The 18344-nt window shown below is 45.3% G+C and overlaps 1 protein-coding gene across 2 annotated transcripts in view; it reads right to left on the bottom strand.

Moving 5' to 3' along the window:
- Window positions 1-18344, bottom strand: part of cux2b (cut-like homeobox 2b) — an 83067-nt gene that overhangs the window by 18688 nt on the left and 46035 nt on the right. For both annotated transcript variants that reach the window (XM_070964352.1, XM_070964353.1), the window contains exon 4: window positions 8753-8831. In XM_070964352.1, the coding sequence (XP_070820453.1) occupies window positions 8753-8831 (79 nt within the window). The remainder of the gene's footprint in view (window positions 1-8752; window positions 8832-18344) is intronic.

Here is an 18344-nt window from a genome sequence, read left to right as displayed (position 1 = left end):
CATTTTGGGCCATTTAATTGATTGAGCTATTTTTCCCAGGACCGTTTACAGTCGAGCATTGTCTGCATTCATTGTTACACCAACTGTGGAGATATTGCATCAGTCACAAGGGACATCACTATTAAGAGCACAGCTCTTCTAAGACAAACAGGATGACTTAAAGCACTGCTATTCCATCGACCCACTGTCACAGAAATCACTTTATCAGCCTCTTTCCCATATATCCTTTCAACTTTTACTGATCAAAGGACAGAGATTATGGTAAGGGATCTCTCACACATGGACAAGCCAGGATTATCAATCAGTGGCAGGGGAGTAAAGTAAAGTCAAATTTAAAGTGAAGGGATATAACTTAAGTCTGTATACAAAATTAACCCCCGTCAAAGTAGAGCAGCAGGGATACTCTCTGAGGGCCTGGGATCTGCAGCTAGTGGAGGAGAGTCCAGAAAGACTGCTGATAACTTTGGAAAATAGAGCTACTAATTGATGCAGCTAATAAGAAGCACTGGAGCTTCTTTTTAGAGCAGCTCTGATGCTAAATCCACCAAATTAAACCTGGAATGAAGGAGGAATTCAGTGCTCACGTGGCTGCTCACATTCCCGTTAATCAAGAAATATGACAGAGCTGATGAGACATTATGTACATCAGGTGAGTCACATCACTCTCAGAGCAAAATGAGCGGTTCAATTTCTAACTCGTCCCTTATCTTAATCGGAGATGATTGGATGTCTGCTATGATAACCGATCGGGCAACAGCAACTCGTTTAAACTAATAAATCAGAGGACACTGAACACATCATTTTCTGTGCTGAATGCATGTCCAGCTCTGCAGGAATCACAGCCACTGAGAGGAGCAGAGTGACACAGGGAGGTTCAATAACGTGACAACGATGACAAGCTGTCGGTTTAAAAGGATGATCATTGTTTATTACAACTTGAGTCACATTTTTGTAGCTTTGAACGTCATTTCTATCAGTTGTAATAACATTGTACTCGCCAAATGAACTGCTGACATGTGGGAATATTGTCCAAGCGGGCAATACGCCAACAGTCTGAACAGATTTACAGCAAATTCATCTGGAAGTTAAATTTAAACATGGTGGGTGTGTTAAGGTAGCACCATGTCAGCGGTGGAGATAGGTCTGGCAGTAACCAATATCATTCAGGTATAGAAGGAAAAAAAAACACTTTTTTGTACTTATTCAACCAATCACAACTGTTTTGAACAGTGCCAAGCCCACGATGCAGCAAAGGTGCCCTTGGAAAGCAGTGTCAGGACCTTTTTTGATGGAACATGTGCATGTGGGGAGGCCAGTCCTGGCATTAAAGTGGCTACGGTACGTATACTGCTCACTCACAACGTGTTTCTCGAAGCAATGGGGACTTTGAAAATGATAAAATGCAGACAGCAGAACAGGAGGAGAATAAAATGGCGGTCTTATATCAACAGCCTACTTCCAGTGAGTCAGATTATCCATATTCAGAGATGGAAGAGATCTGTTTTGAAAAATGACGCTGAAAGAGTTCAGTTTGTTGCTCTCTACTGAAAAACTCAGTTGCTTGTAATATCATGTGTTTTGTATTTATGGTCATGTACATTTCCTTTTTAATATTCTGCATCCACCAGGAGTCAAATAACTGATCTACACATGACTGATCAAGGTCATGAATTGTATATAAGAAAACCAGATGAAGGCAAGTTAATGAAAATGTTTGGTGATTGAAGCGCGGCGTAGTGACGGTGCTTTCATTCAGATGGCCTTGCGTTGAAGCTCACACTGGTCTGCACCTTGATGTGTGTGCGTTCTCAAAGTTAGAAAGTTAGAAATGATAGTGTCATCAGTAGCAGAAGAGATGGCCAAAACTACAAAAATAAGACCCAAGTTGTGATGAACCCTAACTTGCATTAATAGCTAACAGATGATAGTATGACTTAATTGTTTTTGCTCATTCTCAGCTGCATTGATATTGAGTTTCATCACCTTGGCTGAGCCATAATGAGGCTGCCGCCCAGTAGCTGCTTGCTTGTGGTCACTACGCTGCTGTTTCAGTGCTATTGCACAGAATCTCAAAGCAGGAGGCCGTTACTGTATTTGAGGGAGTCTTCAGTCCCGGAGCCAAAGCCTGTCAGACGCTGGACTGCTCAGCCGACTGCAGGTGGCACCGGGGAGGACAGTGCACAGGTTCAGGATGTGTGTCTAGGTGGGTGGGGGTGGACCAGGGTGGTGTGCGCCAAGACAAGCAGGTGTGTCGGGGCGGTCCGTCTTGGCCCTGTCAGCGATACACCATCATTAGGCGGTGTGGGCGCAGCAGGGTGCACCATTATGTCTCCCTGGGCCCTGTGTAATTACGCTCTGACATAATTAACCCAGCAAGCCCATTAGCCAAGCATTGGCTGGCTGAAGAGAGAAAAAAAACGCTATAATTATTTGTTGTGCGCATGTTAATGAGGCCAGCTGTGTTCCCATCATACAACACGAACAAATTAATTTACAAGGCTGTGCTCCAAGGTTTTTTCTTTTCATTCAAAACAGTCTTGTTTTTTTTTCCTCTGAGTGGACTTCAAGGTCCATAAACACGCTCTGCCGCTGCTGCAACAAACAGTAACACTGCTGTAATATTGTTTAGATATTGTCGAGAACCAAAACTGGGTTGAGAGAACACTTAGTCTTTACTTTAGCCTGCACAGACAGTGTAAGGTTAAGTGAAATGCGGTATGTAGGATAAATTGCTAACTCTTTTCTTCAGCCTGTCAAGGATTAGTTTTGATTGCCAGAAACACAAACTGTTTGCAACAAATTCATAAACATGACTTTTGTGTTCGTGGTGCATTTTAAACCAACGAGCATTTGATATTCAGATAGCAAACTGGAGTCTCGCTTTACCTTGATGTGGCAGAAGGAATGAGAAAATGCTCAAATAAAAAGATAGGTGGAATGAAAAAAAAGATTGTGGGAAGCGGCGGCTTTTGTGTGTGAACAAAACAAAGCTGAAAGAGAAACTTCTTAACCTGTTCTTTTTCATCGTCGTTCCATGTCTTTGTCTGACAGACTGAAGGACGGAGAAGGAATGACATCAATACCAACACATTTTAAAGCTCAGAACAAAGAGTGGCGCCAGAGCTAGATAGCATTTAAAATTAACACGAGACGCTGCGGCGAAGAAAGAAGTGCCAGTGACACACAAACTTCACTTGAAATTTTATTAAAAAAATGAAACTACCTACCTCACGCTCTTATTTATGAGACATGTAATACAAATCACTATTAATTAACCTCATCAAATACACCAGCCTTTACATTTTTGAATCCCATGGTTACATCTTATCTGCTCGCAGGCAGGCACACACACGCGCACACACACACACACACACACACACACACACACACACACACACACACACACACGGACACACAGACATTCCTACACACACACAGTTGCTGTCTTTTAAGAGCACACTCTCTCCTGGTCCCTCTGGGGTCTCCTACTCCACAGGGATCAGTTGGAGAGGCCCAGCTCTTTTATGAACATAATGCATTATTAAGCACCTCAAACATCTCCTGGGCCTTTGTTTATTACTGCTCTTATTAATCACTTGTGCATAATCTCGTCCCGCCCAGAGAGCTTTCATTTTCCATCAGGTTTTATACGTCGTTATTTTCCGACAGACCGCCACAAACGCACATGGCACTCCTTCTCCGCTCTCATTCTGACTGCAGGTACTCAGCTGCAAAATTACAATAAAGCCAGCTTGCTGTGCCCTGCAGGCCTCTCTCACTGGTGCTTGCTTATGTATATGAAGGGTTGAAGAAGGACAGCTATTCTTTATGCATTTGAATGACTCTGAATTACTAAGGTCAGTACGTTCTGTACTGATAATCTCATAGCCCTGGGAAACATCCGATGTGAATATGTAAGGCACTTATGACCATCTCGTATCACAGGAAGACACGCAACTTAATGTGACAAAAAGCTGCTTGTGCTTGTGCTCTGCTCTGCAGTACCACTGGTCACCACTAGCAAGCACTGTTGCCATAACATTCCCACTGACGCACACACGCATGTATTTAGAAGCACACACACCTCAGACATGCCGTAGGCCCGGCGCACACGCACACACACTTAGAGGGGTGTATTCAGATCAGAATCTTCACAAACTCTCAGTGAGCTCCCCGCTCAGATAAAAGGAGCTGTGTTCTAAAGGAGAGAGGGAGCGGGGTGGATCCTGAGGGATGAGTGTGTGTACTGAGAGGAGGCAAGGAAGAGCAAACACCTGGAGCGTCAGTCTCAGGGCTACGCCCCTGGCGACAGGGCCTCGCTGCTCTCACAGAGGTGGCAACAAACGCCGACGTTCAAACGCCACTCGCACACATTCACACACTCCATGAGAGAAGAGCAGAATGAGACGGCGAGGAGGAGAGAGAGAAGAAGAGGGAGGAAGTTAGGTGCATCTCTGGGAAACCCATGAATTCGGGCTGAAGCTGCCACTGTTTTTCAGCGTTCAGTGATCAGGACGTGTTTATCTGCACTGATCAAAACCGTGCGGAGGTGATATAAACATTGTTAGGGAAACACTGTTAACAGGCCTCTTTCAAGCCCCAGACTGGGTAGGAGTTACAGTGCACAGCATGGGGAGATGTCACAGGCAAATCAAAATATAGAACGCTAATGAAACACTCCAGTGGATTGACATCTCGGCTTAGGGGCCTCATAAAAGGCAAGAGGAGAGAGGAAAAAAAAATCACTTCAATCACGCGCATCAAGAAGTTATTTCTGTTCGGAGTTTACTGTTGCATTCCAGTTGCCATTGAACAGGAGCATTAGTTTGCATTAACAAAGTGTAACGCCATCAAGCTCAAATCTCACAAACGTAACGGATATGTTATTTATATTCAATAGTGGGCAAGGCGAAGTGGATAACTGATATGTGACCAGATGTTAATGATAGCCAGATACAACAGGTCACATATTGAGCTGCTGCTGCTGCGCGCGCCCCTCCCCCACTTTCCTTGTTCGCTTCTTGCATTCATTAACTCTGCTGTTGGCCTGCTCTGATTGGGCTGAAGGCCTTAGTGTCGGGCACACAAATGAGCACGCACGCACACACGTTGAGAGAGGGGCACTTTCAAATGAAATAATAGGAGGGAAAAAAACGTCCTGCAATGAATAGTAATAACTGCATTAAGATTAACGAGCATGGCGTGTAAAGAATAATTGCATCTGTCAAAAGATTAAAAATACATGAGCTGTAGCATTTGTTGGGGGAATGGTGGGGAAGCTCACTGTTGTGTTTGAGGGGCAGAGAGAAATGAAGTGGGGCCACAGCCAAATGACTGTCCTCCGGTGTACCTGGAGTCATCCATTCTAGCGAGGGGTGGGCAGGAGAGGGGGGGGTGGGAGTTGTGACCTTGGACACCAGCAGCAAGATGTACAGTGACAAACAGGCACAGGATACTGTAGGCCCTCCTCACAGATGGCAGGTACTGCAAGGGCCCGACACGGAAATTCTCCCAGTGGTCTGTCTTCGGTTTGGCTGCAGCCAGAGATGTGGGGGGATATCTGGCAATGGAGGCGCCTAATGACGGGGTCGGTCAACACCATGTTTTTGCCTTTCAAGATCGTCACCACGTCAGATTGGGCAATCAGTGAGTCATAAACTGTTGCTGTGACTTGGCTGAAAGACATGGCAGGACCCTGAACAATCACAGCTTACCATTCTTCACGATTTGCGTGACGTACGTAGGTGATTGGGAAGGTGGCGCCGTGGACAGACTTCATCTTTACTAACTTGCACTCATTCATTCAGTCATCTGTGTGATTTTGTTTGCCACGTGTACAGCTGTGTGCAGCAAAGTGCTCTGTCGACACCACAGAACGAGCCTTTTCTCTGTGTGTTTAGCAGAGACGCGGTATGGGCAGATTAACTAATTAAGGCGCCTTGGGGCAACAATTTGCTCTTGGGCCTCGATTGACCCCCTACTCCCTACGGTGTGAAAATTTAGTCCAGAGCACACAGAAGACTGCACAGAGCAGCTTCAGTAATCACCCAAAGATCCAGAGACAAACTGATGCTCATTAGCTTTTCTGTTTGCCAGTTTGTGCTTATTCAATTTATCACAAAATTCAGGTGAAGCTTATGTTACGTTGTGCTTTAGCAGTCCAAATTTGTCAGTGAACCTTGGATTTCAGTTGCCTGAGTGTACGTGATCCTGGGGCCTGCTTTGCCCAGTTACTAAACCATCCCTGACAGACTTGTTCATGTACATGTTAGCTTGGTGCGGTGGGTAGAGGTGTGGGGAGCCTAGCCACAGCTAAAAGGAGGGGAATACACCATCCACCTGGCTGGTTTACATTAACAAACCCCATATTCAGGAATCAGCCGGGTTTGGTCGGGGTGTGACAGAGCAGGGCTAAGCTAGCTCAGGAATCTGGCAGCTTGTTAAACCACAGTGACTACGCTTACATGCAGTCAATATTCGGGTTATGGTCAATATTTCGGTTTCTGAAGCATTCGGAATAACCTGTTTACATGCGTGAGCAAACAGGGGTAATCAATTGGGATATCCCGATCAAAACAGCGACGCACGGACAATGTTTCGAGGCACGGAGAACGTCATGACGCAATGCGCGTCATTTCAGCTTCTTCTTCCTGTATCCAAAAACAACAACAACAACAGCCCGGGGCCGGTAGCAGTCGCCTTCGTTTGCGCTTTGGTGCTGGTGCTGACCCACCACCAGTACTTGACACTATTCTGTCTCACTTTCTTCATTAAGGGAAGGCGAGGACGTGAAGAAATAGGAAATGGAGCCGGAGCTGTGCCATCCATATCCATGCTACCTGCACTCAAAAGACCAAGATTCCTTGCGAACAGAACATGCACAGAACACAAATTAATGTTCTGTTCGATGGGGATATTCTGACAGGCGTATACATGACCAAATATTCGGCTTAGAAAAGGAGTAACCCAGGGGTCATATTTGGGTTTTGAAAAACCGGAATATGCTCATATTCCGGTTTTTCAAGTGTTATTGGTGTTTACATGGCCGTGTGCAACCAGGTTATTGCTGATATTCCGGTTATGAAAGGGTTACTTGACTGCATGTAAACGTAGTGAGTGTCTCATTGTCTATTTCCAAGCATGCTCAATACAGAAATGGTTGCAAGACACCTTTTTATGTAACTAGGCTGAGTAATGAAAAGTAAAGTACGACTAATGTATCTGTTTGCTGTCAAGTAATTATCAACGTTATTACTTTTCCAGTAATCAATTCCAATAATTCAATAATCATCACATTATTAAAGTAATGCCATTACATTTCCTTTGAGCAGCAAGTAATGAGTAATTAATTATTTTTCTTGCCCAGCACTGTTTGCCACTCTCTGACCTTTGCTGAGAAAGAATGGAAGTGGCTTCACTTTGTGCGGGTCGCAGTGATAGAGTGAAACAGACTCCCTTTGTAAAGGTAAGGTCAAATGGAGGTAGGAGGCAGGCTGTGTTACGTCACCTGATGTAACCTGACACAGGAAGGTCTACTATTGTATACTCAATATAATGACCACACATAGACGCTGTATATAAAGAGACAGAGAGGAAAATTATTATTCACCTTGAAAACAAAAGCTACTGTCGTTTTTTCTAAGACTTATCCGTTGATGCTGTCTGACAGTGGCCTTTCTTTTTATTTTAAAGGCTTTGTTCTTGAACATAACAACTCCTAGTTGACTCTCCTCTCTACTTGAGAGGGGTTCGTGACAAAATATATCCCACAAGACGCTTCTGGGCTTGAATTAAGGCCTTGATATAAAAGGTATAGGTGAGAAAAATCAAACTGAATACATCTTCAAAGGACGGTATTTCTTATCAAGAAAATACCTCCATTCAAAGTGTGTGCGTATGTGTGTGTGCGTGCATGTGTGTGTGTGTGTGCGTGGTGGCGCAATATCAAGCAGGGGACTTCAAGGAAAAATGGAGACCTTTAAAAGTCAGTTGCTGCCGTCGCTATTTCTCTGACGCAGACTTTTATCTTGTATTCATTGAATCTGTAAACAGCATTCTCTACTCCTGCCACAAGTGTTTCTCTGATCTAGACTGAGATTGGGCTGCGTTTTGCTGCCGTCTCCTGCAACAAAGAGCAACACAGTACATGTGCCCTGGCATTGAAATAACAACTGAATAAACACACAATATGTCTTTCCTCCACTTTAACTTGCTGTCTTTGCCCCTCGCTCCCTTTTCCCCCATTGGCCTCATCAGGCCTGCGTTCCACACGGAGCCAGACTTCAGTTGGGATTTTAATTGGCCCTCCACAATCAACAGCAGAGCTCCTCAAGGATGTGTTCGCTCCTCAGCCAGGCTACACTCAAGGACCAGTGCTGGGTTTTGAAGTGGCCTCACGCAGAGTTTTGGAAAGCACTCTGAGAGCACAGACTTTGAAAAATAGATAAGAGCCACAGGGTATAGCGTTTTATGTATCTTACATCCATGTGCTGTTGCACCATATCTATCTATGGCTTGAAAATTACTTTTTGGTTTGGGTATGTTGCTTCATATACATGATGCATCTCTGTGTGTATACTAACAGGGCTGGTTCAGTGATAGTGGTAAAGGTTTGATGGGGAATTGATCTCCAGGAAGTGATATTTGAAGGGGGAAAGATAATTCTGAAAGTAATGTGTGTGAGTGTGGAGTTAATAGTGCTGCTGCGGTTGCTTATGAAGATGCACATCTCTGGTCTTAGTGGGAGACTCACCTGGGGCCTCGATAAGCTGTTTGTAGATTCCCAGGAATGCAGACTCGGCCTCCTTACTGCGCTTGTTCAGAGCAACCACCTGCAGGGGAGAGGACGCCATTAAGGTAAACATCGACGGATATGATCCCGGCATATGCCTCACTCACACTGCACAGCACATTTACATTTCAGGTATTAAATTGATAATTTTACACAGAGCAGAAAACGCTTAAAATCTTAAATAGTTAACAATGAATCAATAGTAAACAGAGGAAAGGTCAACCTCACCACATACTTCAATAAATGAAACCAACATCCCTGCATGCCTTGTATGTGCGCTGTATGTAATGTATCACAGCTGTATGACAGAGAAATACTGTGCAGTGCATAAATGAACTAACTCAAAGGCTGTGTTTCTACATGAGCACTGACAACTAGAGAAACAAGGCGTACACTATGACCACATCCTCCCTGTTTAACTGCCAAGCTGCTGCATGTTGCGAGGTGACATTTGGCCTGTTAAATGTAGGTGCTGGTGTGTGCAAGAAGGCTCGCCAGTGACAGTGGCCTCCATCACCAGCAGCACTCGGCACCTGCTATCCTCCACTCGACGGGGGATGCAAACCAATTAACGATTCATTAGGAGGGACAAAGAAAGCGAATTAGCCACCACCTGGCCCCATGGAGAGGGCACCTGCACTAGTGGGTATGTGGGTTACCCAGCTCCCAACTCCCGCTAAGACCTGAGGCCTGTTTGCAAGTCAGAGGACGCGCTGTAGTTGCGTCTCGGTGTCCTCTGCTCTGCAACGCTAAATCAGATCAGGCTCGTCCAAATGACCCCCCACTCCAAGAGCAGATGGAATTCAAATTATTGTCATCTATTGTCTATGTCATTCCTGTCACTGTTGATTACAGCTTCTGTCGGATCGCCTGAATAGACTCCACTATGGAGGGTCAAGCGCTTGGTAGGTCTGAGCCAGGCCGCTCCTCACTTGAGAAACATCCATTTCGCAAAGGCTGGAAACACTTATGAGAGCGGTGGTGGTTGAGGCGGTGGTGGTGGTGTGTTGGGGCTGTTTAGTGGGGTTATAAATAAGGTGTGTGGAAAACATCGAGGGAGCCGCAGAGCCTTTGATTTACTGGAAATGGCTGGCGTCCTCCCTGGGGAGGTATAACGACAGCATCATGTTTAAAGAAATATCATAAAGATCAAGCAAATCCCCCCATCACTCCCACTTGGAGCAGCTCAGAGGAGTTCATGGAAAATGGAAAAGGCTGGAGCCCAATCAATACAGATGCAATAGTCTGCAGCTCTCAGCCAGCTCCCTGCTACACTATGCTGTTGTTTCACTTAGCTATACCCCAATTTAGGCCCCCCAACCGCCAAACTCCACCTGCTCCCCAACCACCCGCCTCCCCTCTGCTGTCCTTCCAGGACATGACGTTCATGTTGGCATGTTCACCCACAAACAGTGAGCGTGTGTGAAGCACTCCGGCCCCATATACACCGTTTCCAGCTTTATGTGTGGGTTAAGAGCACATCAACAACCCGTGTTGGTTCAGCTAAGGTTTGCTTTATGCTCACTGATGAGAGACTGTTTTCATGTTTGCTTCGTTTTCACTATGAACAGAAGCAATTTCATGACCGTGAGTGTCACCAGTGGCCAATAACAAACCTCTGCCCTTAAATGTGACAATGAACAAAGCTCCAGCAGCACTTTGTGACAACCAGACAAACTATCACCAACCTGAGCTTACACCTGAACATGACCACTACAGCAGGGTGGCTGAACCCACCTCCACTAATCAACTTTTCACTGCCGGCCTGCTGGCTGGCCTGGCTTCCTGTGAAGCATACACATATACATCAAATGAGGCTCCCAACTGCATATGTAAAAAGCCTCAGATCATGTGAAGGCAAAAGCAAGGGCTCGTTCTTCCAGAGACGTGCAGGGTCTCCTGGCCCTCCATCATTCTTTAACGAGAGAACACGGAGATTACCTCCACAATCACACCATTAACCTGCCTACAGACGCTAGCAGAGACATCAATCACACGCCTGCCTGACGCCTTCTCATGTTAGCGCCCGCTATGCGTATAGATACCCCCCTCCACAACCCACCCGTCCTATCATCAAAGCATTCTGAGGTGTCGTGCATAATACGGGCTGATCGGGGAGTCATCTTCATCTCCATGCTAATCCACCTCCAGCCAAGCACACTGGATTTCAGAGCCAGGAGTCTCATACTAACAGATACGAGCAGATACGAGCATTGTACAGAGAGGTACGGCTCGAGGACGGACTACAACTGGCAAATCTCTTCTCCTCTTTTGGATGCGAGATATGGCTCTGGCCCTGGCTTCGGCTCACAGCACATTCTTTGTTTTCACCCGTTTTGTGATAAAGGATATGGCTACCGAGGGAATGGGCTTGGCCACAGGTTGATTTTACAAGCAGGAGTAAAGCCTGGGGCAGAGTAGCAAGAGAGAGACAAAGGAAACCTGTTAGCGCTCCTCCATAACTCTTCACGCAGCAACAGAGTGGGCAGAACACAGCCTCTGGGACAAGGCTGCTGGGAAATACTTACCGATAAGCCTTTGAGAATACTTACAGTACCCGCTAGTGAGTTTCTGTGTGTGCATCTGAGTGTGTGAGAACAAGCTAGCATGTGTTGAGGAGAGAGGTATAAATGAAGGAGGAGAGAACAAATCTGGAATGAAGTAGAAGAAGCAGAGTGAAGGGCTACTGAGCGACATACAGAGAGAGAGACGGAGAGACAACGAAAAAGAGAGGTTCCCATAAAGAGCGCAATTAGCAATTATGCAGTCATCAATTACAATTATCACAACTGGTGATTATGCAATTATCACTCTAAATCATCGTTTTCCCCCTCTGCCTTACCAGTTTGCCACCCCCTGTGATTTGGTTGTTTGACGATGGGTTGTGATGATGCAGGTGACTAGAGTGTGTGATGATGATGGGGGTGTTGGGCGGGTGTCAAGGCAGATCTTGCACTGTGTGTGTGTGTGTGCAAAGTGTGTGAATGCTTGGAGCGTGTCTGTATATGCATCTGCGCCTGGGTGTACACAGCATGTGATTTCATCCTGTTTTCTGCGTGTGTGTGTGTGCATACAGTGTTCATGGATACACTGCTCCCATCTCAAGGTGAATGTGGTTGCTGTTGTGGGTGGTTTGGGGACAGCAAATGTATGGTTCCACAGTCCCTGAGGCCTCTAAATTACCTGTCATCTTCCCCATGATGCAAAGGTCAGTGCACAATCATAGGGAGTCCATCCTACTGCGCTGCTCACTGAGCGCCAGTCCAGCCCACAGGCTGACAGGATGTCACAACAACCCCGATCCCGCTCCATGCTTATTAGAACAAAACAGTGGGAAGCCCACCACCACTGCAACACCACTTGTCACAACACCTTCCAGAAGAATCCACTGGATTCCTGACAAACTTTCAGCCCTTGGTGTTAATATAAGTGCTGAGAAAACGAGGGGAAATATGACCAGTGCTCGACTGCTCTCCTGTGCTAAGTTGTACTGAAATCTAAAGCTGGGAGTGTTTTAATCCATTTAATTTTTATTGGTCAAACATTTCCAACGACTCACTTCAATTGCCCTCCCACTGTCACTGTCGCCATTTTGAGCCTTGTATAATGTCTGTCCCTTTTTCCCTCAGCTTACTTTCTTTTTCAATTCTAAAGATTTCTTCAACAATTACCAACCATTGGCCCTGTGCTGGGAATCTAATTTTCCACAGTTCACTGTAATGGCTTTTTCACTTGCATAAAAAATAATATTTTAACCAATATTTATGCCTTCCTAGGACAAATCTTATGGGATATTTGGAAGAATAAAGCAGCATAGCAACTCATAGAGGCTGTGTATCCAAGTATCTATTGTAACAATTATCTGTCAAATATTTCTTCATTAATCACTTTATGAATTAGTCTATAAAAAGCCAGAATATAATCTTGCAATGCTTCCCGTTGTTTGACTAATGGCCAATATATTCAGTTTGCCTTTACACAAAACATCAAGTTCACTTTTGAGAAGAGAAAGTTGAGGATTTTTTGTGATACATGATTTAAACAATTCATTGATTATTAAAAATGTTGTAAAATACATTTTCTGCCAATTGTTTCAGCTCTAATACAGACAAACTCAGACAAAGGTATGAGTTTTTAATCTTGCTCTAATTATATTTCTGTAATGGTTCTAACAATGATAATGCAAAGGCTGAGCGAAGCCAACAGTCTGGTAGTTTGAACTTCACTTTCTCTACAAATCGCTGCTCAGATTTTCAAAGCCATCCAAGAAAACACTGTTTGGAATTTATTCTATTCAACTGATTCAATATGATTCCATATCTCGCTCAATATTGTCTCCTGATGTGTCCTGAAGAACCATTAAATAAAGGCTAAAACATAGAAGCGATGCATTGTAATGGCTGACTGGCCACAGGACTGCCTGCACCACTGACCGTCTGCAACATCGTAACACACCAAGGAAGAAATCTGCAAAGGACATAACTGTAGGACCGTTACGTGCTTTCTGTTTCCTTTATATGTGATCTGTATGTTAAAAAAAGCAAATGCAAAACCATATTTTTCTGTTCAGAAGCAGAGTAAAGGTCATATTTTAGCTGTGCCACCCAGCACTTTTGTAGCTGTCACTGCTGGCGTTTGTTTTGTGTTGAGTGTAGGTTCAGAGGAGAGGCGGGAGGAGAGAGATGAGTTGGTGTGGAGTGACTGATGAGTGGGTGGAGGAGAGGGGCAGAGGTAAACACTATTGCAATACAGTCTGGACGGTGAGAGACCCGTGTACACCCACACACACACACACGCACACCCACGTATGCGCACGCACTTGAACTTGGGAGCATGCAAACACACGTCGCGTCGCACTCGCACAGATGCACACTACACACAGACTGTGTTTGAGGGAAGATTTAATCATGGTGACACCCATCTCGGAGCGGTGGTAGCAGCATGGCGGCGGTGTGGCCGTCTCTGGATGCCTGGCGAGATGAGCAGTCAGAGCACTGACACACATCTCGTCGCCACGTCAATTCCAATCAGCAGCGCCTGTCAGTCAACGTGCTGCGCTCGCAACGGACTGACGCCACTCTGCCGCTGCAGAGGTGCCATCTCAGCCAAACAAACAGCCAAAGCTGACCAATATTCTTCTGCAGCACTCAAGACAAATTCAGAGTGAAAATACAACTCAATTCATGGAAGCCTTACGCATGGGAGAGGCTCAGTTGCATTTGACTGGAAGTAGAAAACAGCAATGTATGACATATACAACACAGAGCGGGGAAAATAAGTATTGAACGTGTGAACATTTTTGTCAGTAAATATATTTCTAATGGGGCTATTGAAATGAATTTTTCACCAGATGGCAGTAACAACCCAAGTAGTCCACAAATACAAAGAAATCAAAACAAATAAGTCCATAAATTAAGTTATGTGAAATAAAGTGGAACGACACAGGCAAGAAGTATTGAACACACAAACTGAAAATGATTTAATGGTGTGTAGAAAAGCCTTTGTGTGTAATGACAGCTTCAAGACGCCTCCTGTATGAAGAAACTAGTGGCATGCATTGCTCAGGTGTGACTTTGGCCCACTCTTCTACACGAACTCTCTTCAAATCTTGAAGGTTCCGGGGGCCTTTTCTATGAACTCTGATCTTCAGTTCTTTCCGTGGATTTTCCACTCTAGCAGCTTTATTTTCGTTCTCTGAAACCAATTGAGAGTTTCCTTGGCTGTGTGTTTGGGATCATTGTCTAGCTGAAATGTCCGCCCTCGCTTCAGCTTCAGCATCCTGGTGGATGGCAGCAGATTATTATCAAGAATGTCTTGGTACATTTCTCCAGTCAATCTTCCTTCAATTAAATGAAGTCTGCCAGTACCATGTGCTGAAACAACCTCACACCATGACGTTCCCACCTCCAAACTTCACTGTTGGTGTGATGATGTTCTTTCCACTTTCAGATAATGGGCCCAATGGCGTTCACTGGAATGTTCATAAGTTTAGAAATTCGCCCATAACCAATGCCGTCACTATGTTTTGCAACAACGAGGTTGCAAAGCTCTTGTGAGAGCTCTTTGCTTTTTTCCATCATGGGATGATTCTTGTGTGACACCTTGCTAATGAGAAACCTTTTTATAGGCCATCAATGAGGACTAAACCAGCTGATATTCAGTTGCACTGATAGGGGGCAAGATTGCATTCTAATTACTGACAGATTTCAGCCGGTTTCTTGGCTTTCCATGCCTTTTTGCACATCCTCTTCTTCATTTGTTTTGATTTACTGGCAAAAATTTACATGTTCAGTACTTACTTTCCCCGCTGCATATAGCAATATAGGTTTCAATACCCTATTAATCCATAGAGAAGAGAGAATGTTCGTACAACTGTTATTGCATTTGAAGTCATTAAAAAAAGAGTATGAGTCTAAAGCTCTGCTAGCTGCACGGAGCTAAACATTAGCATGATAATATGCTCACAATGACATAGCTAACATGCTAATGTTTAGCAGGTGTAATGTTGACCATGTTGACAAATCTTAGTTTAGTGAGTCAGCATACTAGCGCTAAACATGAAGTACAGCTGAGGGTGATGAGAATGTCATTAATTCTGCCCTAAACTAAAGCATTAGAAAAAAATATACATTTTGACTCAATCATGGCGCAAGATAAAAGCTCAGGGGATCACCAAAGTTGTAAAAATTCATCCTAAGATGAACATAAATGTGTGTACCAAATTTCATGGCAATCCATCCAGTGGTTGTCAAGACATTTCCCCAAATGTCAATTCACATCGGTGCTCGATTAGAAGTCAGAGGATCACAGACATCAAGGATCAAGCCATAAAGAGTCATCATCTGGGCACCATGAATGTCAAAATTGTATTGCAATCCATCAAACAGTTACTGAGATATTTCGGTCTGGACTGAAGTGGTGTACAGATGGACTGACAGACCTACATCACTTTCCCCCGAGCAGAAAAAGGTACTTCAAGATACATGGCATATCTTGAATATGAGACAAGACAAAATGAGCAAGACCTTGGGTCAATGCCCCCGTGGAGTGTGGCGATAATGACCCTGGCTGAGAGGAGAGCAGATCTCTATAGATAAAGGTGGATCTGACGTAATCCCAACAGACGTGGCACACGGAGCAGCATGAGAGACAGAACATGGCACGACATTAAACCCAGATCAAAGGGCCGGCTGTCTCCACTACGCAGCAGGTGCCTTCTGGGTCCCTCTCACCATCAACAGGCGGCAGAAGCGCTGTGTTACCCGCCCTCGACAAAACTCAAAAGCGCCAGCCTCGGCGCTAACATCTCAAAGTCACTGCAAAGTCAAAGTCAAGAGCCTGTGAGAGACAAACGGAGGGAAGAAAACAAATCTTTTCTGAATGTCTTTGTAGTTCAAAAGATAGGAGTTGTCATTTTCTTTGAGCTCGCGCTTTCAAACGTTTGATGCAGCGAATGACCTAAACCTTGAGGAGAGAGTGTCTGCTGAAAAAGTATCTATCATGGCACGATGGGAGGGAGCGGGGGCGTGCTGAGGCTAAGATGAAGGCACCGGTTGATGTGCTGAAAGGGGGGGCTGTGGAAAGTAGTCATGAGTGCACCTGGACTAGATTTCAGAGCTGGGAGAACTGTTAAAAGGAGAGAGAGAGAGGAGAAGTGTAGGTAAGGGCTAATTATAAAAATAAAGTGCCCCCATTATCCCGGTGCTGTACTGCCCTAGTGAACAAAGCTACAACAGATGGGGTGTCATGGGTAACTGTGCCAATGCGAGCCAAAGCCCTGGAGTGGATGGACCCTGGCAGGGTGCTCGTGGAGCAGCTCTGGCAAGGGGGAGGCACAGCTGCATATCTCGCCCTCAGACACATGTTGACAGTGTTTCTCTAGCCCTGCCTCCACTAGTCAAGGTGAGACAGCATGACACGAGGGGAGAGCGAGGGAGAGAGAGCGCTCCACTATGATGGATAGCGTTCTACATCCACCTCTCCTCTCTCTCCCTCTTAGAAGGCTGGTGACTTTCCAGTGAGGCAATTATCATTGCGAAATGCATAATAGCCTAATTAATTACAGGTGTCAGCGCTGCCTTTGTTTCGGCATGGAGGAACATCATGCCAAAGCCGCATCCGCTAAAAAGAGCAGCACTGATGAACGAGCCTTGAACCACGGCTAGAGGAGCGCAGCTGACGGAGGAACGGATCGTTGTGGAGACGGCTTGAAGTATGCCAAACAATCCTGCGTCTGCTGCTAACAGAAGATGGATTGGAAACACATGGTGCAGAAATTAGGCCTATTATTTGCTTGATAAATCTGCTGTTGTCAATTGCATTGCTCGGAGGAAGATCTCAGGTAGGCCCTGCACAGGAAGGCTCCGTGGGTAATTTGGTTGCAAGTTGCGGAGACCGGCACGCCGTTGGTGGCAGCACTATCAACAATGAAACGGCCCCCTTGCCTGGCGTTCCTGACAAACATGGCATATCATTTGTCCTGTCAGATTTGCCGATTTCATTCATTGTAGTGAGAAAGCCGGAAAGCAGACAATTGTTGGAGAGAGTGAAAAAAGACCTAACGGGACCTTGCGAGAGAGAGAAGTGAATGATGGGGTGACTAGGGAGGAGAGACAGCGCCGAGATTCCTGTTATTCTCCTCCTCAGCTAAACACAAGCACACATTGGTGCAGAACTTAATAGAACGTCACATTTGGTGTGTGTGAGTGTGTGTGTGTGCACTGTACAGCGTGTGTGTCTTTCTATGGGGGGTCGTGGCGGTAGGCTGATAATCCCTCCACGCCCCCAGGCAGTGGGGGCTCATTGTAGAGTACATTGAGTCTAATAGGAGCAGGCGCTGCAGTTGTATGCAGCTCTCCCTGCTCCCACTGTGAGAAGACTTTTACATAATTAATGACTGTTGATGTTTCCCAGGTAGTCGCCCGGCAAATTCACTCTAGACTCGGCTGCCACCGTCGTCGCTTCCACAGAGAATGAGCGACACCAGAACAGACAGCTTACATTACAGGCATAAATAAGGCAATTTTGTACAGTGTCTTCAGACATTACTGTGAGGGGGGTTCAGGGCCAATGATTCGACTTGCTTCTGAGAAACACTCAGAAAGAGCTTTTCTATGTCTCAGAGTCTACAGAGAATTTGCACTTGATCCGAGTAAAACTGCTTCCTTTAGTGTTTTTATAATTCTGTATGCTGTTGGAGATGCACAGACAGAAGAGCGCCTTTTCAAGATAACAGTTGACGGCTCCAGACGGATGATCAGTCACGTCTGCATGAATCCGTCTAATCTGAATGTCGATCTTAATACACGTGAGCCTGGTGGTCTGGGTTTGAACGTTCCAGACCACCGACAGTCTGGAGAGGCCCTGGGGCCCTGCACATATTGCTGGGAGGCAGTCCACATTTATACTGGAGCATGTTAAATTAAACATTTAAACACGACACCAAGGGAAGGCTATTTTTTACTGCTCTCGGCCCACTAGTCATTATTAATTTGTAATAACCTTTAAGGCTTTTTGATGTCATACATATTTTACAGAGAGATATCACTCCCAG

The sequence above is a fragment of the Chaetodon trifascialis genome, chromosome 6, assembly GCF_039877785.1.
Source record: "Chaetodon trifascialis isolate fChaTrf1 chromosome 6, fChaTrf1.hap1, whole genome shotgun sequence".
Taxonomy (NCBI): Eukaryota; Metazoa; Chordata; class Actinopteri; order Chaetodontiformes; family Chaetodontidae; genus Chaetodon; species Chaetodon trifascialis.
Note: the sequence above shows the minus strand (reverse complement) of the source record. Positions and strands in the feature narration are given on the sequence as shown.